We start from the raw sequence: 22,334 nt of genomic DNA on the forward strand, positions 1-22,334 counted from the left end.
TACTAGGCAAGTCAGTTAAGAACAAATTCCTATTTTCAATGATGGCCTAGGAACGGTGGGTTAACTGCCTGTTCATGGGCAGAATGACAGATTTGTACCTTGTCAGCTCGGGGATTTGAACTTGCAACCTTTCGGTTACTAGTCCAACGCTCTAACCACTAGGCTACCCTGCCACCCCGCAGTCATACTGTTCAAAACATTGCAGCCATGACCTCATGCTTAAACTACTTCTGCAGGTACATAACACTAGTCAGTCATAATAACCTACACAGATTATTTTGTTCTTTGCTCAATATTCACCCCTCTCTTTCTACATCAGAAACACCCTGAGCCCTTCTTTTCCCTGGCCAGGGAGCTGTACCCAGGACAGTTTAAGGTAGGATCAAGCCTATTTTCTGGCTTTTTCTTAACTTAATCTCCTGAATTGTGCAGTTGGTGCCTGTGTATTATTAGGGATCACTAACAACAGTCGTGTTGTGTGTTAAGCCCACAGTATGTCACTACTTCATCAAGTTGCTGAAGAAACGCTGAAGAATACTCAAACGCTGCTACTCACAGGTTCGGTATTCTTTCATATCCTTTGTTCTGTGTCTGAGTTAGTCACCTACAGCCTGTCGTGAATTGTTATTGGGGTCGTCCATTTCGGTTTGTGCAGAATAGTCACACCCTGGAACGTGTGGCAGCAGGACTGGAGGGAGAGGACCTGATTGAAGCCCACGGCACCTTCTACACCTCACTGTCAGATTTATGTGCCGGGAAGAGTAGGACTTGGACTGGATGAAAGGTTAGTGTGGTACGGTAATATCTAACTGTGATGGTTTAACAAAACGCTGTTATACCACCTAGGCAGACACTCATTTACATGGATAAGCTAATTAAGTTGTCATTTTAAAGGAATGTGTGTGCTATTAAAATAATTGTTGAATTATGCTATTTTACCTCTGACCTGCAGAGAAAATAGTCTCTGATGACATCCTCAAATGTGACAAGTGCTGCAATCTACCAAAGAGGTTCTTCACCTCAGTGGCCATGGTGAGTGTGGTTTGGGTGGTGACTTGAAAGACTACATTGAGTTTGTGTGTCTTCGTCCTTTTCATGTATGTGCAGATTTGTGTGTACACAACCATAATAAAGTGATGAACCATAATGAAAGGCACAGTACTCAGTACTGATTTCCTGTTTCTTTTCCTCCAGGACTTTCCTCGACTGTGATTGGCTGATTATAATGGGGACCTCCCTGCAAGTTCAGCTCAATGCTGCTCTTGTTGGCAGGTGAGTCTTTCTGTCTTGACTCTTTTCCCAGGATCATGATTATAATGCTATCTGATACACTACTATTGGTATAGTATTGCATTTCAACACGTGTCCACTTCAACCATGGATTCTAGCATCAACGAGCTCATAAATGGTGTGTGATGGAATATGTGTTTGCACTGTTTCAAACAGCTGCCCCAGACTGCTCATTAACCTGGAGCCAGCCGGCAGCGTGAGTCCTCTGTCCTGTCCCTGTCTTTCCTTCCTGTATTTCAACTTGTATATCTTTCTGTCTGTCTCCCTGTAGGCAGATCCTGTATTAGGGATGATAGGCATTGGCGGAGGGATGGACTTTGACTTGTCGGAGGGATTGACTTTGACTCAGAGAAAGCATACAGGTGAGAAGCTATCGCCTTCAATTGAACTATGATGATAATGGTTAAGATGGTGTTGGAAGTGTTGCTGATGAATATTCATTGGTTATGAGTTGTCTCTTGTCAGGGATGTGGCTCATATTAGTACATGTGATGATGGATGCTTGGTACTTGCTGACCTACTGGGCTGGAAGGTACATGCTTAGGAAATACCCATATTCTATGGACACAGTCATAAGAGTGCAACAGAGATTGTTGTATTTTCTATTTTTTTTCTCTCACGCCCACTATCCCGCCCTCCATTATCTCTCTTTCTCCCAGGAGGAGCTGGAAGAGATGGTTAGGGATCGGGGGGGGGGGGGGGTAGAATAACCAATGAGAGTCCGGCCGGCTCCAACCCATCACTAGGCTTCAGTCTGGAAGCAGATTTGCATAGAGTAACCAGGACTGTGCTCTACTGTCTGGTTTTGGATTTTCTCCCTTTAGTTTGCACTTTACTAACTTCCCTCTCCTCTCCAACCTCTGTTTGATATAAACCCACCTCCTGACTCCTACTGTGTGTATTGGTCTGTCTTTTGACAGTTCCCACAGATGGAGTTTATAGCAATACACACTAAAACAAGCATATTTTTCCTTCTGAGGGAGAGACCTACAGACACTGAGCTGTCAGCATGCCAACTAGCTCTGTTGAGACAGTTAGTTGATTAATTTAGACGGAAGTGAGAAAGTATAGAAGCCATGGCAGGGTAACAAAGATGATGAATGGCTGATTCATCCACTGATGCAGTGACACAACTACTGTAAATAGAATGAAAAAATATATAATATAGCATTTTATGATCAATTACTATTTATAATCAATTAAAATGATGCATTTGCTTTTCATGGCATTGCTTTCTATTCTTATTGTTTATATAAATTGTTTTAATAGAATTATTTTTAATCTATTAAGCGTAGCTGTGGTATTTGGTTTCTCTACTTCCTGTGGATGTTGGCGTTGGATGTTCCTATTTCAGCACGAATGATGCAGCAGAAAGTTACCACAGTGGTGTGGTATGATGTCGCAGTACGTCTCTGGTGTTGACCAGGTCTTGAGAGTAAAGGCTAAGCAGACTAATTTCTTTGTTAGATGTGTTAGCAAGGTTAACCACATGAATGGGGTGGGAGATGAAGGAGGATGAGAGAATGAGAAAAAGAAAAATCGAGAACTTGTGGGCAAGTGGAAGTGCAACATCAAATGTCAAGGTGTTTGGTAGAGGCAGGTGATGCATCGACACGAAATATACTTCTGACGGAACAGAGAAAGACTGTTGCTGAGGTACGGAATCTGTTAGAATGTCAGAGGACAGGTCTGTAGGCACAAGGTTACAACATGAAGAGATCTGTGTAGTTTCTGTTAGGCTGACAACATGAAGAGATCTGTGTAGTTTCTGTTAGGCTGACAACATAAAGAGATCTGTGTAGTTTCTGTTAGGCTGATAACATAAAGAGATCTGTGGAGTTTCTGTCAGGCTGATAACATAAAGAGATCTGTGTAGTTTCTGTTAGGCTGACAACATGAAGAGATCTGTGTAGTTTCTGTTAGGCTGATAACATAAAGAGATCTGTGGAGTTTCTGTTAGGCTGATAACATGAAGAGATCTGTGTAGTTTCTGTTAGGCTGACAACATGAAGAGATCTGTGTAGTTTCTGTTAGGCTGACAACATGAAGAGATCTGTGTAGTTTCTGTTAGGCTGACAACATGAAGAGATCTGTGTAGTTTCTGTTAGGCTGACAACATGAAGAGATCTGTGTAGTTTCTGTTAGGCTGACAACATGAAGAGATCTGTGTAGTTTCTGTTAGGCTGACAACATGAAGAGATCTGTGTAGTTTCTGTTAGGCTGACAACATGAAGAGATCTGTGTAGTTTCTGTTAGGCTGACAACATGAAGAGATCTGTGTAGTTTCTGTTAGGCTGACAACATGAAGAGATCTGTGTAGTTTCTGTTAGGCTGACAACATGAAGAGATCTGTGTAGTTTCTGTTAGGCTGACAACATGAAGAGATCTGTGTAGTTTCTGTTAGGCTGACAACATGAAGAGATCTGTGTAGTTTCTGTTAGGCTGACAACATGAAGAGATCTGTGTAGTTTCTGTTAGGCTGATAACACCAACTTTTGGGTGAACTATCCCTTCAAATGTTAGTTGAGGAAAGATATAATCACTATTTTTTTTCCAGAATAACTTTTTCAAATAGTTTGTTCTTTTTTCCATATATTTCATGTTGATATATTGGATTTCATCTTAATCCGTACGCAGTTGGCACACACTAAACATTTTGTACACTATGTTTCTGTGGTGTCCTCTCTAGTCTGGGATGATGAGGGTGTTCTGTAGATCAGGATAAGAAGAATGACTCACAGGTGAGGGTCTTCCCCCCCCCCCATGGATCGTTATTAGGGACCCACTGGAGTTATAGATCTATTTTATATGAGCTCTCTGGTGGTTTCCAGGACACAGATTAAGCTGGGGCCGGCCAGCTAGGGTGACCTCTGTCTTTACACAGGTCACTGTCCGTACAAAATGGCTCCCTATTACCTTATATAAGTGCATTACTTTTCACCAGGGCCCATAGGCTCTTACTACCCATAGGGCTCTGGTCAAAAGTAGTGCGCTATGTAGGGAAATGGGTGTCATTTAGGACAGACACACTGTGTAGGCCCATGACACTATCTACTGTCTGACCTCATGGTTGACCTCTCTGCATCCAGGCCACCTTGGTACATTAGGTTAGCATGTGGACAGGCTGTGATTTTACAGGTGAATTTGGAAGCAGACACTTACAGTATGTCGAGTTACTCTTGTAGTTCCCTTTTCTTTGCACGAAGGGAAATGAATGCAGAAGTACTGCATGTGTGAAATAGTAAGAGAGGAGAGATACAGATGGACTGAAAGAAAGAGGAACGGACTGAGTAGTGGTGTAGAAGTTGATCGATGCAGAAAATACATTTGGTTTGCTAAAGAACCCCAGCTATCTTAAGGACCCTGTTTTAACAAGATCAGCCACTGAGACAAGTGAGTATGGTGAGACAATGGTGATCCAGTATCTGGATACAGCATCCTATTACACTGTAAGAACTACTGTATGTCAGGGTTTAGGTGGAATTGGTGGTATAAGCACTTTATATTTCAAAAATGTATTTAGAACCCTTGACTTTTTCTAAATGTTGTTGTGTTACAGCCTGCAATTAAAAGGTATTAAATGTAGATGTACTTTTGTCTCTGGCCTACACACAATAGCCCATAATGTCAAAGTGGAATTGTTTTTTCGAACATTTTTACAAATGTATTAAAAATGAAACCCTGAATTAAGTCAATAGGCATTCAGGAGTAAATATTTGCTTAACAAGCCACATAATAAGTTGCATGAACTCACTCGGTGTGCAATAATAGTGTTTAACATGATTTTTGAATGACTACTTCATCTCTGTACCACACACATACAATTATCTGTAAGATCTTGAGTCAAGCAGTGAATTTCAAACACAGAAGGTTTTCCAATGCCTCGCAAAGAAGGGCACCTATTGGTAGAAGACAAATTAGCAGACTTTGAATATCCCTTTGAGCATGTTGAAATTATTAATTACACTTTGGATGGTGTATCAAAACACCCAGTTACCACAAAGATATAGGCGTCCTTTCTAACTCAGTTGCCAAAGTGGAAGGAAACTGCTCAGGGATTTTACCATGAAGCCAATGATTTTTATTTATTTTACTAGGCAAGTCAGTTAAGAACAAATTCTTATTTTCAATGACAGCCTAGGAACATTGGGTTAACTGCCTGTTCAGGGGCAGAACGACAGAATCACCTTGTCAGGAGATTCAGGGGATTCGAACTTGCAACCTTTCGGTTACTAGTCCAACGCTCTAACCACTAGGCTATCCTGCCGCCCTTTAAAACAATTGCAGAGTTTAATGGGTGTGATAGAAGAAAACTGAGGATGGATCAACAACATTGCAGTTGCTCCACAATACTAACCTAATTGACAGAGTGTGAAGAAGGAAGCTTGTACAGAATAAAAATATTCCAAAACATGCATCCTGTTTGCAACAAGGCACTACAATAATACTGCCAAAATGTGGCAAAGCATTTCACTTTGTCCTGGATACAAAGTGTTACCGTATGTTTTGGAAAAATCCAATACAACACATTACTGAGTAGCACTCTCTATATTTCCAAGTATAGTGATGGCTGCATCATGTTATGGGTATGCTTGTAATCATTATGAACTGGGGAGTTTTTCAGGATAAAAAATGAAATGGAATGGAGCTAAGCACAGGCAAAATCCTATAGGAAAACCTGGTTCAGTCTGCTTTGCACCAGGCACTGGGAGATTAATTTACCTTTCAGCAGGACAATTGCCTAAAACACAAGGCCAAATATACACTGGAGTTGCTTACCAAAAAGACAGTAATTGTTCCTGAGTGGGTGAGTTACAGTTTTGACTTAATAAGTCTTTTTGAAAATCTCTGGCAAGACCTGAACGTGGTTGTCGAGCTATGATCAACAACCAATTTGACAAAGCTTGAACAATTTTGAAAAGAATATTGGGCAAATGTTGCACAATCCCAGTGTGGAAAGCTCTTAGAGACTTACCCAGAAAAACACACAGTTGTAATCGCTGCCAAAGGTGCTTTTACAAAGTATTGACTCAGGGGTGTGAATACTCATGTAATTAGATACTTCTATATTTCATTTTCAGTGAAGTTGCAAAATAATTTTTGGACATTTTCACTTTGTCATTATGGGGTATTGTGTGTAGTTAGGTGAAGGGAAAAAAACATGTAATCCATTTTGAATTCAGGCTGTAACACAACTAAATGTGGAATAAGTCAAGGGTATAAATACTTTCTGAAGGCACTGCAAATTATGAAGTGACAAAAAGGGGAGTTAATTTCTCTTCCCCAAATCTAGTTGACGATATGCATCGATATTTAGAGAACTTGATATTTAAAATTGCTTGCCTTGCATCAAACTGCTGCTTCCCATAGTTTGTTCTTGGCACAATGTGAACATACCAATGTGTGACTCACTATCACAGTCAGGCATCTGAACACAATGTTCATTAAACCCACTTCTGTAGCCTTATTGCGCGCTCACTTACAGTACCAGTCAAAAGTTTGGACACACCTACTCATTCAAGTTTTATTTTTTATTTGTACTATTTTCTACATTGTAGAATAATAGTGAAGACATCAGAACTATGAAATAACACATATGCAATCATGTAGTAACCAAAAAGTGTTAAACAAATCAAAGTATATTTTATATTTGAGATTCTTCAGAGTAGCCAACCTTTGCCTTGATGACATCTTTGCACACTCTTGGCATTCTCTCAACCAGTTTCACCTGGAATGTTTTTCCAAATGTCTTGAAGATGTTCCCACATATGCTGAATACCTGCTTTTACTTCACTCTGCGATCCAACTCATCCCAAGCCATCTCAATTGGTTTGAGGTTTGGTGATTGTGGAGACCATGTCATCTGATGCAGCACTCCATCACTCTCCTTCTTGGTCAAATAGCCCTTACACAGCCTGGAGGTGTGTTTGGTCATTGTCCTGTTGAAAAACAAATGATAGTCCCACTAAGCGTAAACCAGATGGGATGGCGTATCGGCGCAGAATGCTGTGGTAGCCATGCTGGTTAAGTGTGCCTTGAATTCTAAATAAATCACAGACAGTGTCACCTGCAAAGCACACCCAAACTATCACACCTCCTCCTCCATGCTTCACGGTGGAACCCACACATGTGGAAATAATCAGTTTTCCTACTCTGCAGCTCACAAAGACACAGCGTTTAGAACCAAAAATCTCACATTTGGACGCATCAGACCTAAGGACAGATTTCCATCGGTCTAATGACCATTGCTCGTGTTTCTTGGCCCAAGCAAGTCTCTTCTTATTATTGGTGTCCTTTAGTAGTGGTTTCTTTGCACTAATTCCACCATGAAGGCCTGATTCACGCAGTCACTTCTGAACAGTTGATGTTGAGATGTGTGTGTTACTTGATCAATTTCTGAGGTTGGTAACTCTAATGAACTCTTCTGCAGCAGAGGTAACTCTGTGTCTTCCTTTCCTGTGGCAGTGGTTGATGGATGATGCACTGTCTTTGCTCTTTGCTTATTTGAGCTGTTCTTTCCATAATAAATACTTGGACTTTACCCTATCTTGTCACAACACAGCTGATTGGCTTCAGAAGGAAAGACCTTCCACAAATGAACTTTTAACAATACACACCTCTTAATTGAAATACATTCCTCATGAAGCTGGTTGAGAGAATGGGTGGCTACTTTGAAGAATCTAAAATATTAAATATATTATAATTTGTTTCACACTTTTTTGGTTGCTACATGATTCCGTATGTTTATTTCACTGTTATTCTACAATGTAGAAAATGTTTTTGTTTAAATAAAGAAAAACCCTTCAATGAGTAGGCGTGTCCAAACTTTTGACCGGTACTTTATTTCACTGTGAGTTTGTGGTGAGTATATGAATGTGTGTGTGTTATTTGTGCCTTCACATTCTCTGCCACTTAGTTAGCTTTGGTGTGAGGCTAACCTGGCTTGTAGGCCTTGAATGACTGGTCTACAAAACAATGAGTAAGTCCCATCTTGTCCTTCTCTGTGAAGCTGCTCGGCACAATCACTGTTTCCTAACGCCCAGACACAGTGTAATGAGGCTTCTTGTCACCTCTCTCTCTCCTTTCACAGAGCTTCCTGGTGTTGAGGGACTCTGCCTCCCAGCCCGTCCTGCTGTGTGTCCACTGGAGGAGAGAGTGGACATATCAGAGACAACTCCATACAGACAGGACACACACACACGTATGTTTTCCTGTCCAGAACCTCAACAGCCATACTTCATACTTCATACTTCCTTCCCCGTTGTTTTAAAAAAAAAACGTAAAGTTAATATCAAGTTCTTTGTTTTACGTCTTTTAATAATCTCTCTCTTCTACTCTCTCAGTTTATCAGCCATCTCAGTCATATTTAGGCTTCTCTGATCCGGCTCAGTTAGTGGTCTTCTACTCGCTGAGCAACAACCTACGGTATATATACTGACTACAGTATTTATCAGTTATGCATCTGATATATCTCATTAGCTTCTCTTTCTCTCTCTCTCGCTCAATTCAATTCAATGTAAGGGCTTTATTGGCATGGGAAACACATGTTTACATTACAAAAGCAAGTGAAGTAGATAATAGACAAAAGTGAAATAAACAATAGAAATGAACAGTAAATATTACACTTACAAAAGTTCCAAAAGAATAAAGACATTTCAAATGTCATATTATGTCTATATACTGTTGTAATGATGTGCAAATAGTTAAAGTACAGAAGGGAAAATAAATAAACATAAATGTAGGTTGTATTTACAATGGTGTTTGTTCTTCGCTTGGCTGACCTTCTTGTGGCAACAGGTCACAAATCTTGCTGCTGTGATGGCACACTGGTATTTCACCCAGTAGATATGGGAGTTTATCAAAATTAGATTTGTTTTCAAACTCTTTGTTGGTCTGTGTAATCTGAGGGAAATATGTGTCTCTAATATGGTCATACATTTGGCAGGAGGTTAGGAAGTGCAGCTCAGTTTCCACCTCATTTTGTGGGCAGTGTGCACATAGCCTGTCTTATCTTGAGAGCCAGGTATGCTTTCGGTGACTTCTCTCACATAGTCAAAGAGGCTGTACATAGTCAAAGATTTCCTTAATTTTGGGTCTGTCACAGTGGCCAGGTATTCTGCCACTTCATACTCTCTGTTTAGGGCCAAATGGCATTCTGGTTTGTTTTGTAAATTCTTTCCAATGTGTAATCTTTTTTTTTCTCATGATTTGGTTGGGTCTAATTGTGTTGCTGTCCTTGGGCTCTGTGGGGTCTGTTTGCGTTTATGAGCACAGCCTCAGGACCAGCTTGCTTAGGGAGGGGGCTCTTCTTCAGGTTTATTTATCTGTAGGTGATGGCTTTGTAATGGAAGGTCTCACTCTCAAAAATGTTTCATATATTTTTTCAATTCTCTCTCTCTGTCTCTCTTTTTTGCTTCTCTCACTCCACATCTCTCTCTCTCTCTCTTTTGCTTCTCTCACTCCATATCTCTCTCTCTCTCTCTTTCTTTTGCTTCTCTCACTCCATATCTCTCTCTCTCTCTCTCTCTCTCTGTCTCTCTCTCTCTTTTGCTTCTCTCACTCCATATCTCTCTCTCTCTCTCTGTCTCTCTCTCTCTCTCTTTTGCTTCTCTCACTCCATATCTCTCTCTCTCTCTCTGTCTCTCTCTCTCTCTCTCTTTTGCTTCTCTCACTCCATATCTCTCTCTCTCTCTCTCTCTCTTTTGTCTCTCTCTCTCTCTCTCTCTCTTTGTTCTCTCTCTCCATTTGCTTCTCTCTCCATATCTCTCTCTCTCTCTCTCTCTCTCTCTCTCTTTTGCTTCTCTCACTCCATATCTCTCTCTCTCTCTGTCTCTCTCTCTCTCTCACTCCATATCTCTCTCTCTCTCTCTGTCTCTCTCTCTCTCTTTCTCTTTTGCTTCTCTCACTCCATATCTCTCTCTCTCTCTCTCTGTCTCTCTCTCTCTCTCTTTTTGCTTCTCTCACTCCATATCTCTCTCTCTCTCTCTGTCTCTCTCTCTCTCTCTCTCTCTTTTTGCTTCTCTCACTCCATATCTCTCTCTCTCTCTGTCTCTCTCTCTCTCTCTCTCTTTCCCATGTTTTTAGTGTGTCTGTTCATCCCTCTGTGGCTCTACAGTGTAACAGATCAGCTACAGTCCAGCAGTCTGTCCCAGCTGGGTCCAAGTCTGAATTCACCCTCGTCGTCTCTCCTCTTCCTCGCCCACGCTCTCTTCCACTTATCATCTTCCTTTCACTCCTCCTTTCCTCCCTTTGTTTTTGTGTATCTGTTTGTGTGTAGAGTCCTGGCTGTGTCTCACCTCTGACCTCCAGCCTGATCACATGACTCAGAGGGCTCCTGGTACTGCCATGTGCACCATACAGGTAATCAGCTGTATTCATAGCTTCATAACATGTCTATAAAGGTTGGGACCTACACTATATGGTCAAGAGTATGTGGACACCTGCTCGTCAAACATCTCATTCCAAAATCAGGGGCTTTAATATGGAGTTGGTCCCCCTTTGCTGCTATAACAGCTTCCATTCTTCTGGGAAGGCTTTCCACTAGTTATTGGACATTGCTGCGGGGACTTGCTTCCATTCAGCCACTAAGAGCATTAGTGAGGTCGGCATTGATGTTGGGCAATTAGGCCTGGCTTGCAGTTGCCATTCCAATGAATCCTACAGGTGTTCAATGGGGTTGAGGTCAGGGCTCTGTGCAGGCAAGTCAAGTTATTCCACACCGATCTCGACAAACCAGTTCTGTATGGACTTCGCTTTGTTCACAGGGTCATTGTCATGCTTGAACAGGAAAGGGCCTTCCCCAAACTGTTGCCTCAAAGTTGGAAGCACAGAATCGTCTAGAATGTCATTGTATGCTGTAGCATTAAGATTGCCCTTCACTGGAACTAAGGGGCCTAGACCGAACCATGAAAAACAGCACCAGACCTTTGTTCCTCCAAACCAAATTTTACAGTTGGCACTATGTGTTGGAGCAGGTAGCGTTCTCCTGGTATCCGCCAAACCCAGATTAGTCCGTCAGACTATGGTGAAGCGTGATTCATCACTCCAGAGAACGCGTTTCCAGTGCTCCAGAGTCCAACGGCAGCAAGCTTTACACCACTCCAGCCGACGCTTGGCATTGCGCATGGGGACCTTAGGCTTGTGTGCGGCTGCTCGGCCATGGAAAACCATTTCATGAAGCTCCTGACGAACAGTTCTTGTGCTGAAGATGCTTCCAGAGGCTGTTTAGAACTGAGTAGTAAAGCTTGCAACCGAGGACAGACAATTTTTACGGGCTTCAGCACTCGGCGGTCTCCTTCGGTGAGCTTGTGTGGTCTACCACTTCACGGCTGAGCCGTTGTTGCTCCTAGACATTTCCACTTCACTATAACATTTCCTGCACTGGGCCTTACAGTTGAATGGGGCAGTTCTATCAGATCAGACATTTTACAAACTGAATTGTTGGAAAGGTGGCATCCTAAAAACCACATTTTTTAAAATGTATTTTTTTTAACCTTTATTTAATTAGGCAAGTCAGTTAAGAACAAATTCTTATTTACAATGATGGCCTAGGAACAGTGAATAACAGTGAATGAATAAAACAAATCAAATCTGATAACTAAAAAGTTATTTTCAAAACATAAACAAACATGTTAAAATTATTATTTCAAGCTGTGTGCTTTCTTGTTCAGGGGCAGAACAACAGATTTTTTACCTTGTCAGCTCTGGGATTCAATCTAGCAACCTTTCGGTTACTGGTCCAATGCTCCAACCACTAGGCTACCTACTGTTGAAAGTCGCTGAGCTCTCCCGTAAGGCCATTCTACTGCCAATGTTTGTCTTTGGAGATTGCACGGCTATGTGCTCGATTTTTGTGGCTGAAATAGCCGAAACCACAAATCTGAAGGAGTGTCCACATACTTTTGTATATATATATAGTGTATTCACTGTGTTGCAATGTGCTTTAACATGACATCTCGTTAGAGACCCATTCCAGCGGATGTGTTGCCATGGTTTGACATGTGGTTCACGTTGAGCAGAAGTCTGCTCTGGGTCTTCCTGTTGCTTTGTAACAATATCTCAGTCAAATGTCCCTCTCAGAATTATAATTGAGTAGAGGTGTACCTCAGTTCAGACTGACTTCACAGCTCCTATTGCTCTTCATTCCAAGAGTTGTATCTTACATTCGAATGCGGTATGTCATTCTTCAAATCTATATAGGTGTTAAAGGCCCAGTGCAGTCAAAAGTATGTTTTTCTTGTGTTTTGATATCATATTGTACAACAGCTGAAGAAGCTATCACTGTAAAAGGTGTGAGGAAATTATATCAGTAGCTAGGTTTCCATCCAAATAGTAGATATTCTAGAATCAGCGTTAAAGAAAATATGTGCATTTTCTCACCAGTGGTTTGTTTCCACCAAACTGATTTGTTGTGAATATAAATCATGATGAGTTTTCATGTACAGAATAAGTTGAATGTGCTTCCATCTAATTTTCAACTCTACCTACAGTTTTGCCTCAAATACTGTTGTGTTAAATAGCAAATGTGCCTACTTTGGCCTTGGCCCGTGCGCAATATCCAACAGCTCACAGATACTGTGCTAGTCTCCGTGATGCGATTATTATGGATAAGAGCGAGGATATTTCTCTTTGTCAAATGGCAGTCCAGCATCGATCATCATGTCACCATGTCACCCTCGATAGTTATTGGAAAGGAGCATCAAGCTCATCACCGTGCACTTTCACCATCCTGTGAAGGTCATCATAACTTATTTTATCTGTAGCCAGAGTCATAGTGGGAGGACCTCATCGCGTGTTTACTTCAATATGATGGTTATTAAATCAATATTGGCGCATAAAGGTGTTTTCACCGCCATTTCTCGCATAAATGATTTTACAGACACAAATGTCGAAAGAGGAAATGATCTCTGCATTTTAAAAGTTGATGGAAACTTCCTGTCTCCATCACAGCTGTCGTGATTTCTTTAAAACTGTGGAAGGAAACGTGGTTAGTGTTATTTCCTGATAGTTTCTGGCTCGCATACACAGGATGAATGGGTGCATGGGTGGAGTTTTGGCTTGCCTGATGACATCACCAGGCGGTACAAGGTGTAATAGACCAATGACAAAGAGAGTTCTAAACCTCTCTGCCAATAACCTCTCTCCCATTAGGCCCGTCCTCCACTTTGGTGCCCTTCCCCTCACACTCAGTCCTCTCCCAGACAATCCTAGTAAAATGATTGATTAAGAAAGATTATTTTGCTATAAAGCTATTTTTGTTTATTTTTGACCACTACAGTAAGGTATTTATTTCTTACCCAGAAATAATTTGATATTGAGATAAAAAACAAACTTTAATACTGTAACCATTATATTGTATCAAGTTCAAATCATTCTCCAATGATAATTTAACATTTTCGGGAAGATCCTCGTGTCTTTTAAATACACAGTCAAGCTCCTTCTCAAGTGTGTCTTCTGTTCAATAGCTGACAGCAGCCAATGGTGCTCTGTCCATCATCAACCCACTGTATCTCCATGAGCATGGCGATCACTGGCTGACGCATCAACCAACCAGCCCACAGCGAGTTAATCGGCCATCCAATTATAAGCGTGAGAGACGACTGAGTACCATACCTTGGCCAGGGGCGGATCTTCTTACTAAGAGATCTATCTCATTGGAGCAGGAGCCCTGCAACTCTAGTCCTAATAATCCAGGTAAAGTGCTTTTGCTGTTAAAGGCCCAGTGTGGTAAAAAACATGATTTCCTTAGTTTTATCATTATTTCCTCACTACGAGGTTGGAATAATTCTGAGAAATTGTGAAAATGATGATGATGCCCTTTTAGTGTAAGAGCTGAAATGATTTGATATAAAAAAATAATATATATATTTTAAACGACTGCATTGGACCTTAAAGGTGTTTTATTATCCATGTCCATCCTGTCTGTGGGAAAATGTCACCTCATTAATCTTCTCTCAGTATGCCAATGAGACATCTTAGAGCTCACTAGCCATTATGCCAAAACCAAAATCAACCAACGACTAACTGATACAGCGCATTCGGAAAGTATTCAGACCCCTTGACTTTTTCCACATTTTGTTACTTTACAGCCTTGTTCTAAAATGTATTAAATTGTTTTTAATTTCCTCATCAATCTACACACAATACCCCAATAATGACAAAGCAAAAACATTATTTTATTTTTTAAAGAAATAAAACTGATATCACATTAACATAAGTATTCAGACCCTTTACTCAGTACTTTGTTGAAGCACCTTTGGCAGTGATTATAGCCGATTCTTCTTGGGTATGATGCTACAAGCTTGGCACACCTGTATTTGGGGAGTTTCTCCCATTCTTCTCTGCAGATCCTCTCAAGCTCTGTCAGGTTGGATGGGGAATGTCGCTGCACAGCAATTTTCACGTCTCTCCAGAGATGTTCGATCGCGTTTAAGTCCGGGCTCTGGCTGGGCCACTCACAGACATTCAGAGACTTGTCCCAAAGCCACTCCTGCGTTGTCTTGGCTGTGTGCATAGGGTCGTTGTCCTGTTGGAAAGTGAACCTTTGCCCCAGTCTGAGGTCCTGAGTACTTTGCTCTGTTCATCTTTGCCTCAATCCTGACTAGTCTCCCAGTCTCTACCACTGACAAATATCCCCACAGCATGATGCTGCCACCACCATGCTTCACTGAAGGGATGGTGCCCTACAGTGACGGTTGGCACTCAGGCCAAAGAGTTCCATTTTGGTTTCATCGGACCAGAGAATCTTGTTTCTCATGGTCTGAGAGTCCTTTAGGTGCCTTTTACCAAACTCCAAGCGGGCTGTCATGTGCCTTTTACTGAGGAATGGCTTCCGTCTGGCCACTCTACTATAAAGGCCTAATTGGAGGAGTGCTACAGAGATGGTTGTCTTTCTGGAAGGTTCTCCTATCTAAACAGAGGAACTCTGGAGCTCTGTCAGAGTGACCAACGGGTTGTTGGTCACCTCCCTGACCAAGGCCCTTCTCCCCCAAATGCTCAGTTTGGCCAGGCAGCCAGCTCTAGGAAGAGTCTTGGTGGTCCCAAACTTCTTCAATTTAAGTATGATGGAGGCCATTGCGTTCTTGGGGACCTTCAGTGCTGCAGAATTTTTTGGGATACCCTTCCCCAGATCTGTGCCTTGACACAATCCTGTCTCGGAGCTCTATGAACAAGTCCTTTTCTTTAACATGCACTGTCAACTGTGGGACCTTATATAGACAGATGTGTGCCTTTCCAAATCATGTCCAATCAATTTAATTTTCCACAGGTGGACTCCAATCAAGTTGTAGAAACATCTCAAGGATGATCAATGGAAACAGGATGCACTTGAGCTCAATTTCAAATATCATAGCAAAGGGTGTGAATACTTATGTAAATCATTTTTAAAAATATTCATATACATTTGCAAAAATGTATTTCGCTTTGTCATTATGGGGTATTGTGTGTAGATTGAGGGAAAATATATATTTGATCCATTTTAGAATAAGGCTAACTTAACAACATTTGGAAAAATGAAGGGTCTGAATACTTTCCAAATGCACTGTATGTTTAATCTTGTCTATAGGGTCTCCTGTAGTCCAGGCTGTTCCGTCTCCCCCCACCCCTAAAGAGGAGGTGGTTTTGAGGAGCCCCAGTAGGGATGCTTCCATTGAGTCACTCCACAGAACAGGGAGCCAGGACCGCACTACCATGCCCCCCTCAGACCCCAAGCCCCTGTTCAGCCCTGCCCCTCAGTCGCCTCAGAGGGTGTCCTGGATTGAGGACAATGTATGGCTTTCCCAACCACCATCCCTCTCCCTCCTCCACCCACCTTCCCCGGAGCTAGACTCGCTGTCAATCAACAGCGTCCAGGAGGAGCCGGAGTCGGTCACTAATCCCTCCCACTCCCCCCACCCCTCGCATCGGTTGGCCGACAAGGTGATGCACCGCCTCTCGGTTGTGGGCCTCGCCATTGGTGGGCTGGGGCGTTCACAGAAGAGGCTGACCAAGCGGGTGCAGGAGCTCAGCAAGCGGAGGGACGGAGTGTTTGCCGAGGCAGTGATGGGATTCGTTGAGATGACCCTGGGGGCTGGGTTTATCCCTGACATGACAGGTGCGGACCTGCTTCAGGAGGTGCGTACGGCTCTCACTGCCCTGAGAGAGACACTGCTGGACTGTCCTGAGATACACATCTTCATAGACAGTATGGCCGACACAACAGACTGGGAGCTGGGTGAGTGTTAGAAAACAGAATATCACTACTATTATACAAAACAAAACTGCTTTAGTTCACTATCCACCACAAAGCCAAGACGGACGAATACTCAACTACATAATATTCCAGAGTTGGTTTCTAACACCTCAGTCTCTCCTTATCATCCATTTTCTCCTTCTCTCTGTCCTCTATCCACATTAGATGCCATACTGGAGCGCTCCCTACATAAGGTGGCCCTAAAGCCTGTGAACACCCACCTGTACACCTGCCTCCAGAGCTGTCGGGACCACGACGGTAGCCTGCGGAAGCTGAGGGAGAACCAGCGGCTCCTGGAGGGCCGGGGGGTGGAGGAGCTGGAAGGGACGCCTGGGGCGGGGGTCCCTGACCCTGTCACCCTGGAGAAGATCCAGCAGAGGTGGTCAGCCATGCACAAGTCCTACTCCCCCAGCAGGAAGGTCCATATCCTGCTCAAGGTCTGCAAGACCATCTACCACAGCATGACGGCCAATGCCAACCCAGGTGGGTGGTGCAGGGTACACCTCCTCAGCCTCGGTATGTGGAGTAAATGGGGTTGGTTAGGGTTAGTGTATGTCTCTCTCTTTCTTTAGTTATGGTGAAATTCACCATACACTCTATTAAGGATAATGTTTGGAGTTCTTTAACCTTTGACTCCCTCCTCACATCTGTCTCAGGTGTGGTGTATGGGGCTGATGACTTCTTGCCCTGTCTGACCTGGGTGCTTCTGCGTGGTGATGTGGTCACTCTGCAGCTGGACACTGACTACATGATGGAGCTACTGGACCCCACACAGCTGCAGGGAGAGGGTACAAATTATACAAACTTATCACGCAGACCCACAGAAACATGTACAGCACCTGTGAAAAGTTTGGACACACCTACTCATTCAAGGGTTTTTCTTTATTTGAACTATTTTCTACATTGTCGAATAATAGTGAAGACATTAAAACTATGGAATAAATAACACATATGGAATCATGTAGTAACCAAAATAGTGTTAAAAAAATCAAAATATATTTTAGATTTTAGATTCTTCAAAGTAGCTACCCTTTGCCTTGGTGACAGCTTTGCACACACTTGGCATTATCTCAACCAGCTTCACCTGGAATGCCTTTCCAACAGTCTTGAAGGAGTTCCCACATATGCTGAGAACTTGTTGGCAGCTTTTCCTTCCGTCTGCGGTCCAACTCACCCAAAACCATCTCAACTGGGTTGAGGTCGGGTGATTGCGGAGGCCAGGTCATCTGATGCAGCACTCCATCACTCTCCTTCTTGGTCAAATAGCCCTTACACAGCCTGGAGGTGTGTTGGACAATTGTCCTGTTGAAAAACAAATGTTAGTCCCACTAAGCGCAAACCAGATGGGATGGCTTAACGCTGCAGAATGCCGTGGGAGCCATGCTGGTTAAGTGTGCCTTGAATTCTAAATAAATCACATGCACCATCACACCTCCTCCTCCATGCTTCATGGTGGAACCCACACATGCAGAGATCATCCGTTCTCCTACTCTGCATCTCACAAAGACACAGCGTTTAGAACCAAAAATGTCACATTTGGACTCATCAGACCTAAGGACAGATTTCCACCGGTCTAATGTCCATTGCTCGTGTTTCTTGGCCCAAGCCAGTCTCTTCTTCTTATTGGTGTCCTTTAGTAGTGGTTCCTTTGCAGCAATTCAACCATGACGGCCTGTTTCACGCAGTCTCTTCTGAGCAGTTGATGTTGAGTTGTGTCTGTTACTTGAACTCTGTGAAGCATTTAATTGGGCTGCAATTTCTGAGGCTGGTAACTATAATGAACTTGTCCTCTGCAGCAGAGTGACTCTGGGTCTTCCTTTCCTGTGACGGTCCTCAGGAGAGCCAGTTTCATCATAGCGCTTGATGGTTTTTGCGACCGCACTTGAAGAAACTTTGAAACTTCTTGACATTTTCCGGATTGACTGACCTTCATGTTTTAAAGTAATGATGGACTGTCATTTCTATTTGCTTACTTGAGCTGTTCTTGCCATAATATGGTCATGGTCTTTTACCAAATAGGGCCGTCTTCTGTATACCACCCCTACCTTACAACCCCTACAACACAACTGATTGGCTCAAGCTCATTAAGAAGGTAATAAATTCCACAAATGAACTTTTAACAAGGTACAACTGTTAATTGAAATGCATTCCAGGTGACTACCTCATGAAACTGGTTGAGAGAATGCCTGGAGTGTGCAAAGCTGTCATCAAAGCAAAGGGTGTCTACTTTGAAGATTCTCAATTATGAGATTTGATCACTTTTTTGGTTACTACATGATTCCATATATGTTATTTCATAGTTTTGATGTCTTCACTATTATTCTATAATGTAGAAAATAGTTTTAAAAAATAAGAAAAGCCCTTGAATGACTAGGTGTGTCCAAACTTTTGACTGATACTGTATGTGTACACGGACACTCATGTGTACACGGACCAACCTTATACAGTAGTAACCCTCTTTCGATCACTGTTTCTCTCTCTCTCTACCTCTGTGTCTGTCTCTCTATTTTGCAGGAGGTTACTACTTGACGTCCCTGTACGCCTCTCTCTTCTACATCAGCAGCTTCCGCCCTCGTCTCGCCACGCGCCAGCTCAGCACCGAGGCCCAACAATCCCTGAGCCAATGGCAACGCAGGCGCACTCTGCACTGCAACCAATCACGACGCAGCACGAATCGGAGGACCCTCCGGAGACCTGGGCACGGCGAGAAGGGCAAGGAAAACTCCAGTGATGCCGAGCCGGAAACTGGCACAGGAAGTGTAACTGATGAGCCACCGGCGCCCTCTAGTGTTCCGGCAAAGGCACTGCACATAATCTCAGAGGTTGTGGTAACGGTGAGGGAGGAGGAGGGCAGCAGAGCGGAGGGCCAAGGACCCCCAGCTGTACAACTCTAGGCCTCACCTCAGAAGGGGAGACAGGACTCAGGTTAGTCTCCGCAGCGTCCATGAGGGACTCCATAGATGCTACCCTCCACAGCATGGCCTTCGCTCCAGATCAAAACTCCAAACCTACAACCTAATTATGGCCAAAATTAACCGGATAGGTTACTGCTACCAAGGTTTTCCTGTTTCCAAGCTATACAGAGGGTGCTCTAGCAAACAACCAGCAGAGACCTGAGGACACCATCCAACCTGGAACTGAGTGAGTAGTGTTTGGTCTGATGCTATTTTGAAAGCCAAGAAGAAAAAGAAAGTACATTACAGTGATATATTTTATTTTATGGGTACTGATAGCTGAGTTAAGGCTCCCAGGCTTGCTAGGACAGACCAGATATAACTTCAATTAGCACTAAGGTGTGAAGGCAAAGGTGTCGAGGCCTTTGGGCCCAACGAGTTGCAGGAGTCTTTGAAGCATCCTCTGAAGCCACCTCCTGCTGTTCAGAGACCAGTGAGACCACTGGGATTTACCTCCTGCTGTTCAGAGACCAGTGAGACCACTGGGATTTACCTCCTGCTGTTCAGAGACCAGTGAGACCACTGGGATTTACCTCCTGCTGTTCAGAGACCAGTGAGACCACTGGGATTTACCTCCTGCTGTTCAGAGACCAGTGAGACCACTGGGATTTACCTCCTGCTGTTCAGAGACCAGTGAGACCACTGGGATTTACCTCCTGCTGTTCAGAGACCAGTGAGACCACTGGGATTTTCTACAAGAAATCTGCCTCCAGAAATAAACGTTTCTCCCTAGTGGGTGTGACACCTATTCCTGTTGCCTGCTGCACTGCTGCTTGGATTCCACCTGGAGATCTGTTCACCGTCTGCCCTGGCCTGTCTCCCCCTGTCTGGTACAGGTACCCCCACCACACTCCCCCCTCTCTCCCGAGCTTTCGCTCACCTCCAGCACTCACCGCACTGTTGGGGCGAGTGGCTCTGAACTTACAATGGCTAAACCCAAGTCGTTATATATTTTATTATTTTCTTGTCCATTTTGCTATTTTGCTTTTTGACTCATGACTCCTGCATACTTTGTTGACTACAAACTTTCTTTACCCAACCGTGGGACAGACTATGTTTGTTCCCACACTCGGGACTCTGACTCTCTATTGGTTACACAGACTTTTGGCTTTCTAACCCCCTGTCGCCGGCTTTGTATTCATGTCACCTGATGAATTTGCTGTATAATATGATCTTGTTGCCATCTAATGCACGTTGATGTCATAAATCAGCACTGCAGAGTTCTCCCTGTCCTCTGCCGTGCCTTGATTGTATTACTGTTGATATCTGGAAATATGCATGTACACCCTGGCCCATCTACTGTTTCAGGCCCCAATTCTGATTTGTGCTTCGATATCTGTTTCAGGGATTTTTGCTCTCGTAAAAGCCTGGGTTTTCTGCACGTTAACACTAGAAGCTTATTATCTAAAATGAAAGTGTGGGTTCACAGCTCCAATCCAGATGTGTTGGTCATTACTGAGACGGGGTTAAGGAAGAGTGTTTTGAATACTGAATACTAACCTTTCTGGTTATAATCTTTTTTGGTAGATCTTCCAAAGGTGGGGGAGTGGCAATCTTTACCGAGAATCACCTTCAGTGCTTGGTGGTCTCCACCACGTCTGTCCCGAAACGATTTGATTTGCTGGTTTTAAGCATTACACTTTAAACACCCAGAAAAGGCTACTCTCCTCGATGCTATCCTCACAAATAATCCTGATAGGTATCATTGTGGTGTTTTCTGTAATGACCTGAGTGATCACTGTTTTACAGCCTGTGCTCTTAATGGCTGCTCAGTGAAACAAACTGTCCTTATGTGTCATAGACGCTTGCTAAAAATCTTTAATGAGCAAGACTTCCTTCATGACCTGGCCTCTGTAAAATGGTATAGAATCAGCTCTGTCGAAGATGCTTGGACCTTCTTTTTTGATAACAAACACGCCCCCGTAAAGAAAATGGGAATTAAAAACAGGTTCAGCCCCTGGTTCGACCGTGATCTGGCAGAGTTACTCCACCTCAAGAATTGGCATTTGGCACACGCTTACTCAGGCTGACTGGCTCTCGTTCAGGCAAATGACAAATAAGTGTACTTGGGCTACCCGGAATGCCAAAGTTAGTTACTTTAAGGAGCAGTTCTCTCTCTGTGGGTCTAACCCCAAGAAGATCTGGAAAACTGTTAAAGACCTGGAGAATAAATCATTCTCCTCCACAGCTGCCCATGTCCCTTAATGTTGATGATGTGGTTGTTCCTGACAAGAAGCACATGGCTGAGCTCTTAAATCACCACTTAATTAAGTCAGGATTCCTATTTGACTCAGCCATGCCTCCTTGCCCGTCCAACATTTCCTCATCTCCCACACCTTCTAATGCGACTATCCCTGATGCTCCTCTTCTCCCTCTTTTTCCCCTGCCCCGCCACATAGTTTCTCCCTGCAGGCAGTCGCTGAGTCTGAGGTGCTAAAGGAACTCCTGAAACTTGACCCAAAAAACATCTGGGCCAGATGGTTTAGACCCTTTCTTCTTTAAGGTTGCTGCCCATATCATCTCCAAGCCTATCTCTGACCTTTTTAACCTGTCTCTCCTTTCTGGGGAGGTTCCCATTGCTTGGAAGGCAGCCACGGTTCATCCTTTATTTAAAGGGGAGATCAAGCTGATCCCAGCTGTTATAGGCCTATTTCTATTTTGCCCTGTTTATCAAAAGTGTCGGAGAAACTTGTCAATAGTCAACTGACTGGCTTTCTTGACGTCCATAGTATTCTCTCAGGTGTGCAATCTGGTTTCCGCTCAGGTTATGGATGTGTCACTGCAACCTTAAAGGTCCTCAATGATGTCACCATTGCCCTTGATTCTAAGCAATATTTCGCTGCTATTTTTATTGACTTGGC

General features: G+C 43.2%; 1 protein-coding gene across 8 annotated transcripts; it reads left to right on the forward strand.

The window, feature by feature from the left end:
* Positions 1 to 315: 315 nt before the first annotated feature.
* On the forward strand, positions 316 to 20,912 carry LOC124006226 (ras and Rab interactor 3-like). 8 transcript variants are annotated; one of them, XM_046316085.1, is made up of 14 exons: positions 316 to 376; positions 487 to 558; positions 656 to 784; positions 953 to 1,032; positions 1,195 to 1,272; positions 1,447 to 1,486; positions 1,562 to 1,652; positions 8,381 to 8,491; positions 10,568 to 10,650; positions 13,755 to 13,983; positions 15,854 to 16,501; positions 16,685 to 17,002; positions 17,176 to 17,307; positions 19,034 to 20,912. In XM_046316085.1, the coding sequence occupies exons 4-14, from the start codon at positions 968 to 970 to the stop codon at positions 19,411 to 19,413; spliced, it is 2,175 nt and encodes a 724-aa protein (XP_046172041.1). In that variant the 5' UTR covers positions 316 to 376; positions 487 to 558; positions 656 to 784; positions 953 to 967; the 3' UTR covers positions 19,414 to 20,912. The 8 variants fall into 8 exon arrangements, with proteins under 8 accessions (XP_046172041.1, XP_046172048.1, XP_046172042.1 ...); XM_046316092.1 differs by lacking the exons at positions 316 to 376; positions 487 to 558; positions 656 to 784; ... (1 more) ...; positions 1,195 to 1,272; positions 1,447 to 1,486 and adding an exon at positions 8,634 to 8,715 and having other exon boundaries at positions 1,635 to 1,652; positions 10,375 to 10,650; XM_046316089.1 differs by lacking the exons at positions 316 to 376; positions 487 to 558; positions 656 to 784; ... (2 more) ...; positions 1,447 to 1,486; positions 1,562 to 1,652 and adding exons at positions 4,481 to 4,683; positions 8,634 to 8,715 and having other exon boundaries at positions 10,375 to 10,650.
* Positions 20,913 to 22,334: the final 1,422 nt, after the last annotated feature.

Source organism: Oncorhynchus gorbuscha, linkage group LG19 (genome assembly GCF_021184085.1).
Source record: "Oncorhynchus gorbuscha isolate QuinsamMale2020 ecotype Even-year linkage group LG19, OgorEven_v1.0, whole genome shotgun sequence".
NCBI classification, from domain to species: domain Eukaryota; kingdom Metazoa; phylum Chordata; class Actinopteri; order Salmoniformes; family Salmonidae; genus Oncorhynchus; species Oncorhynchus gorbuscha.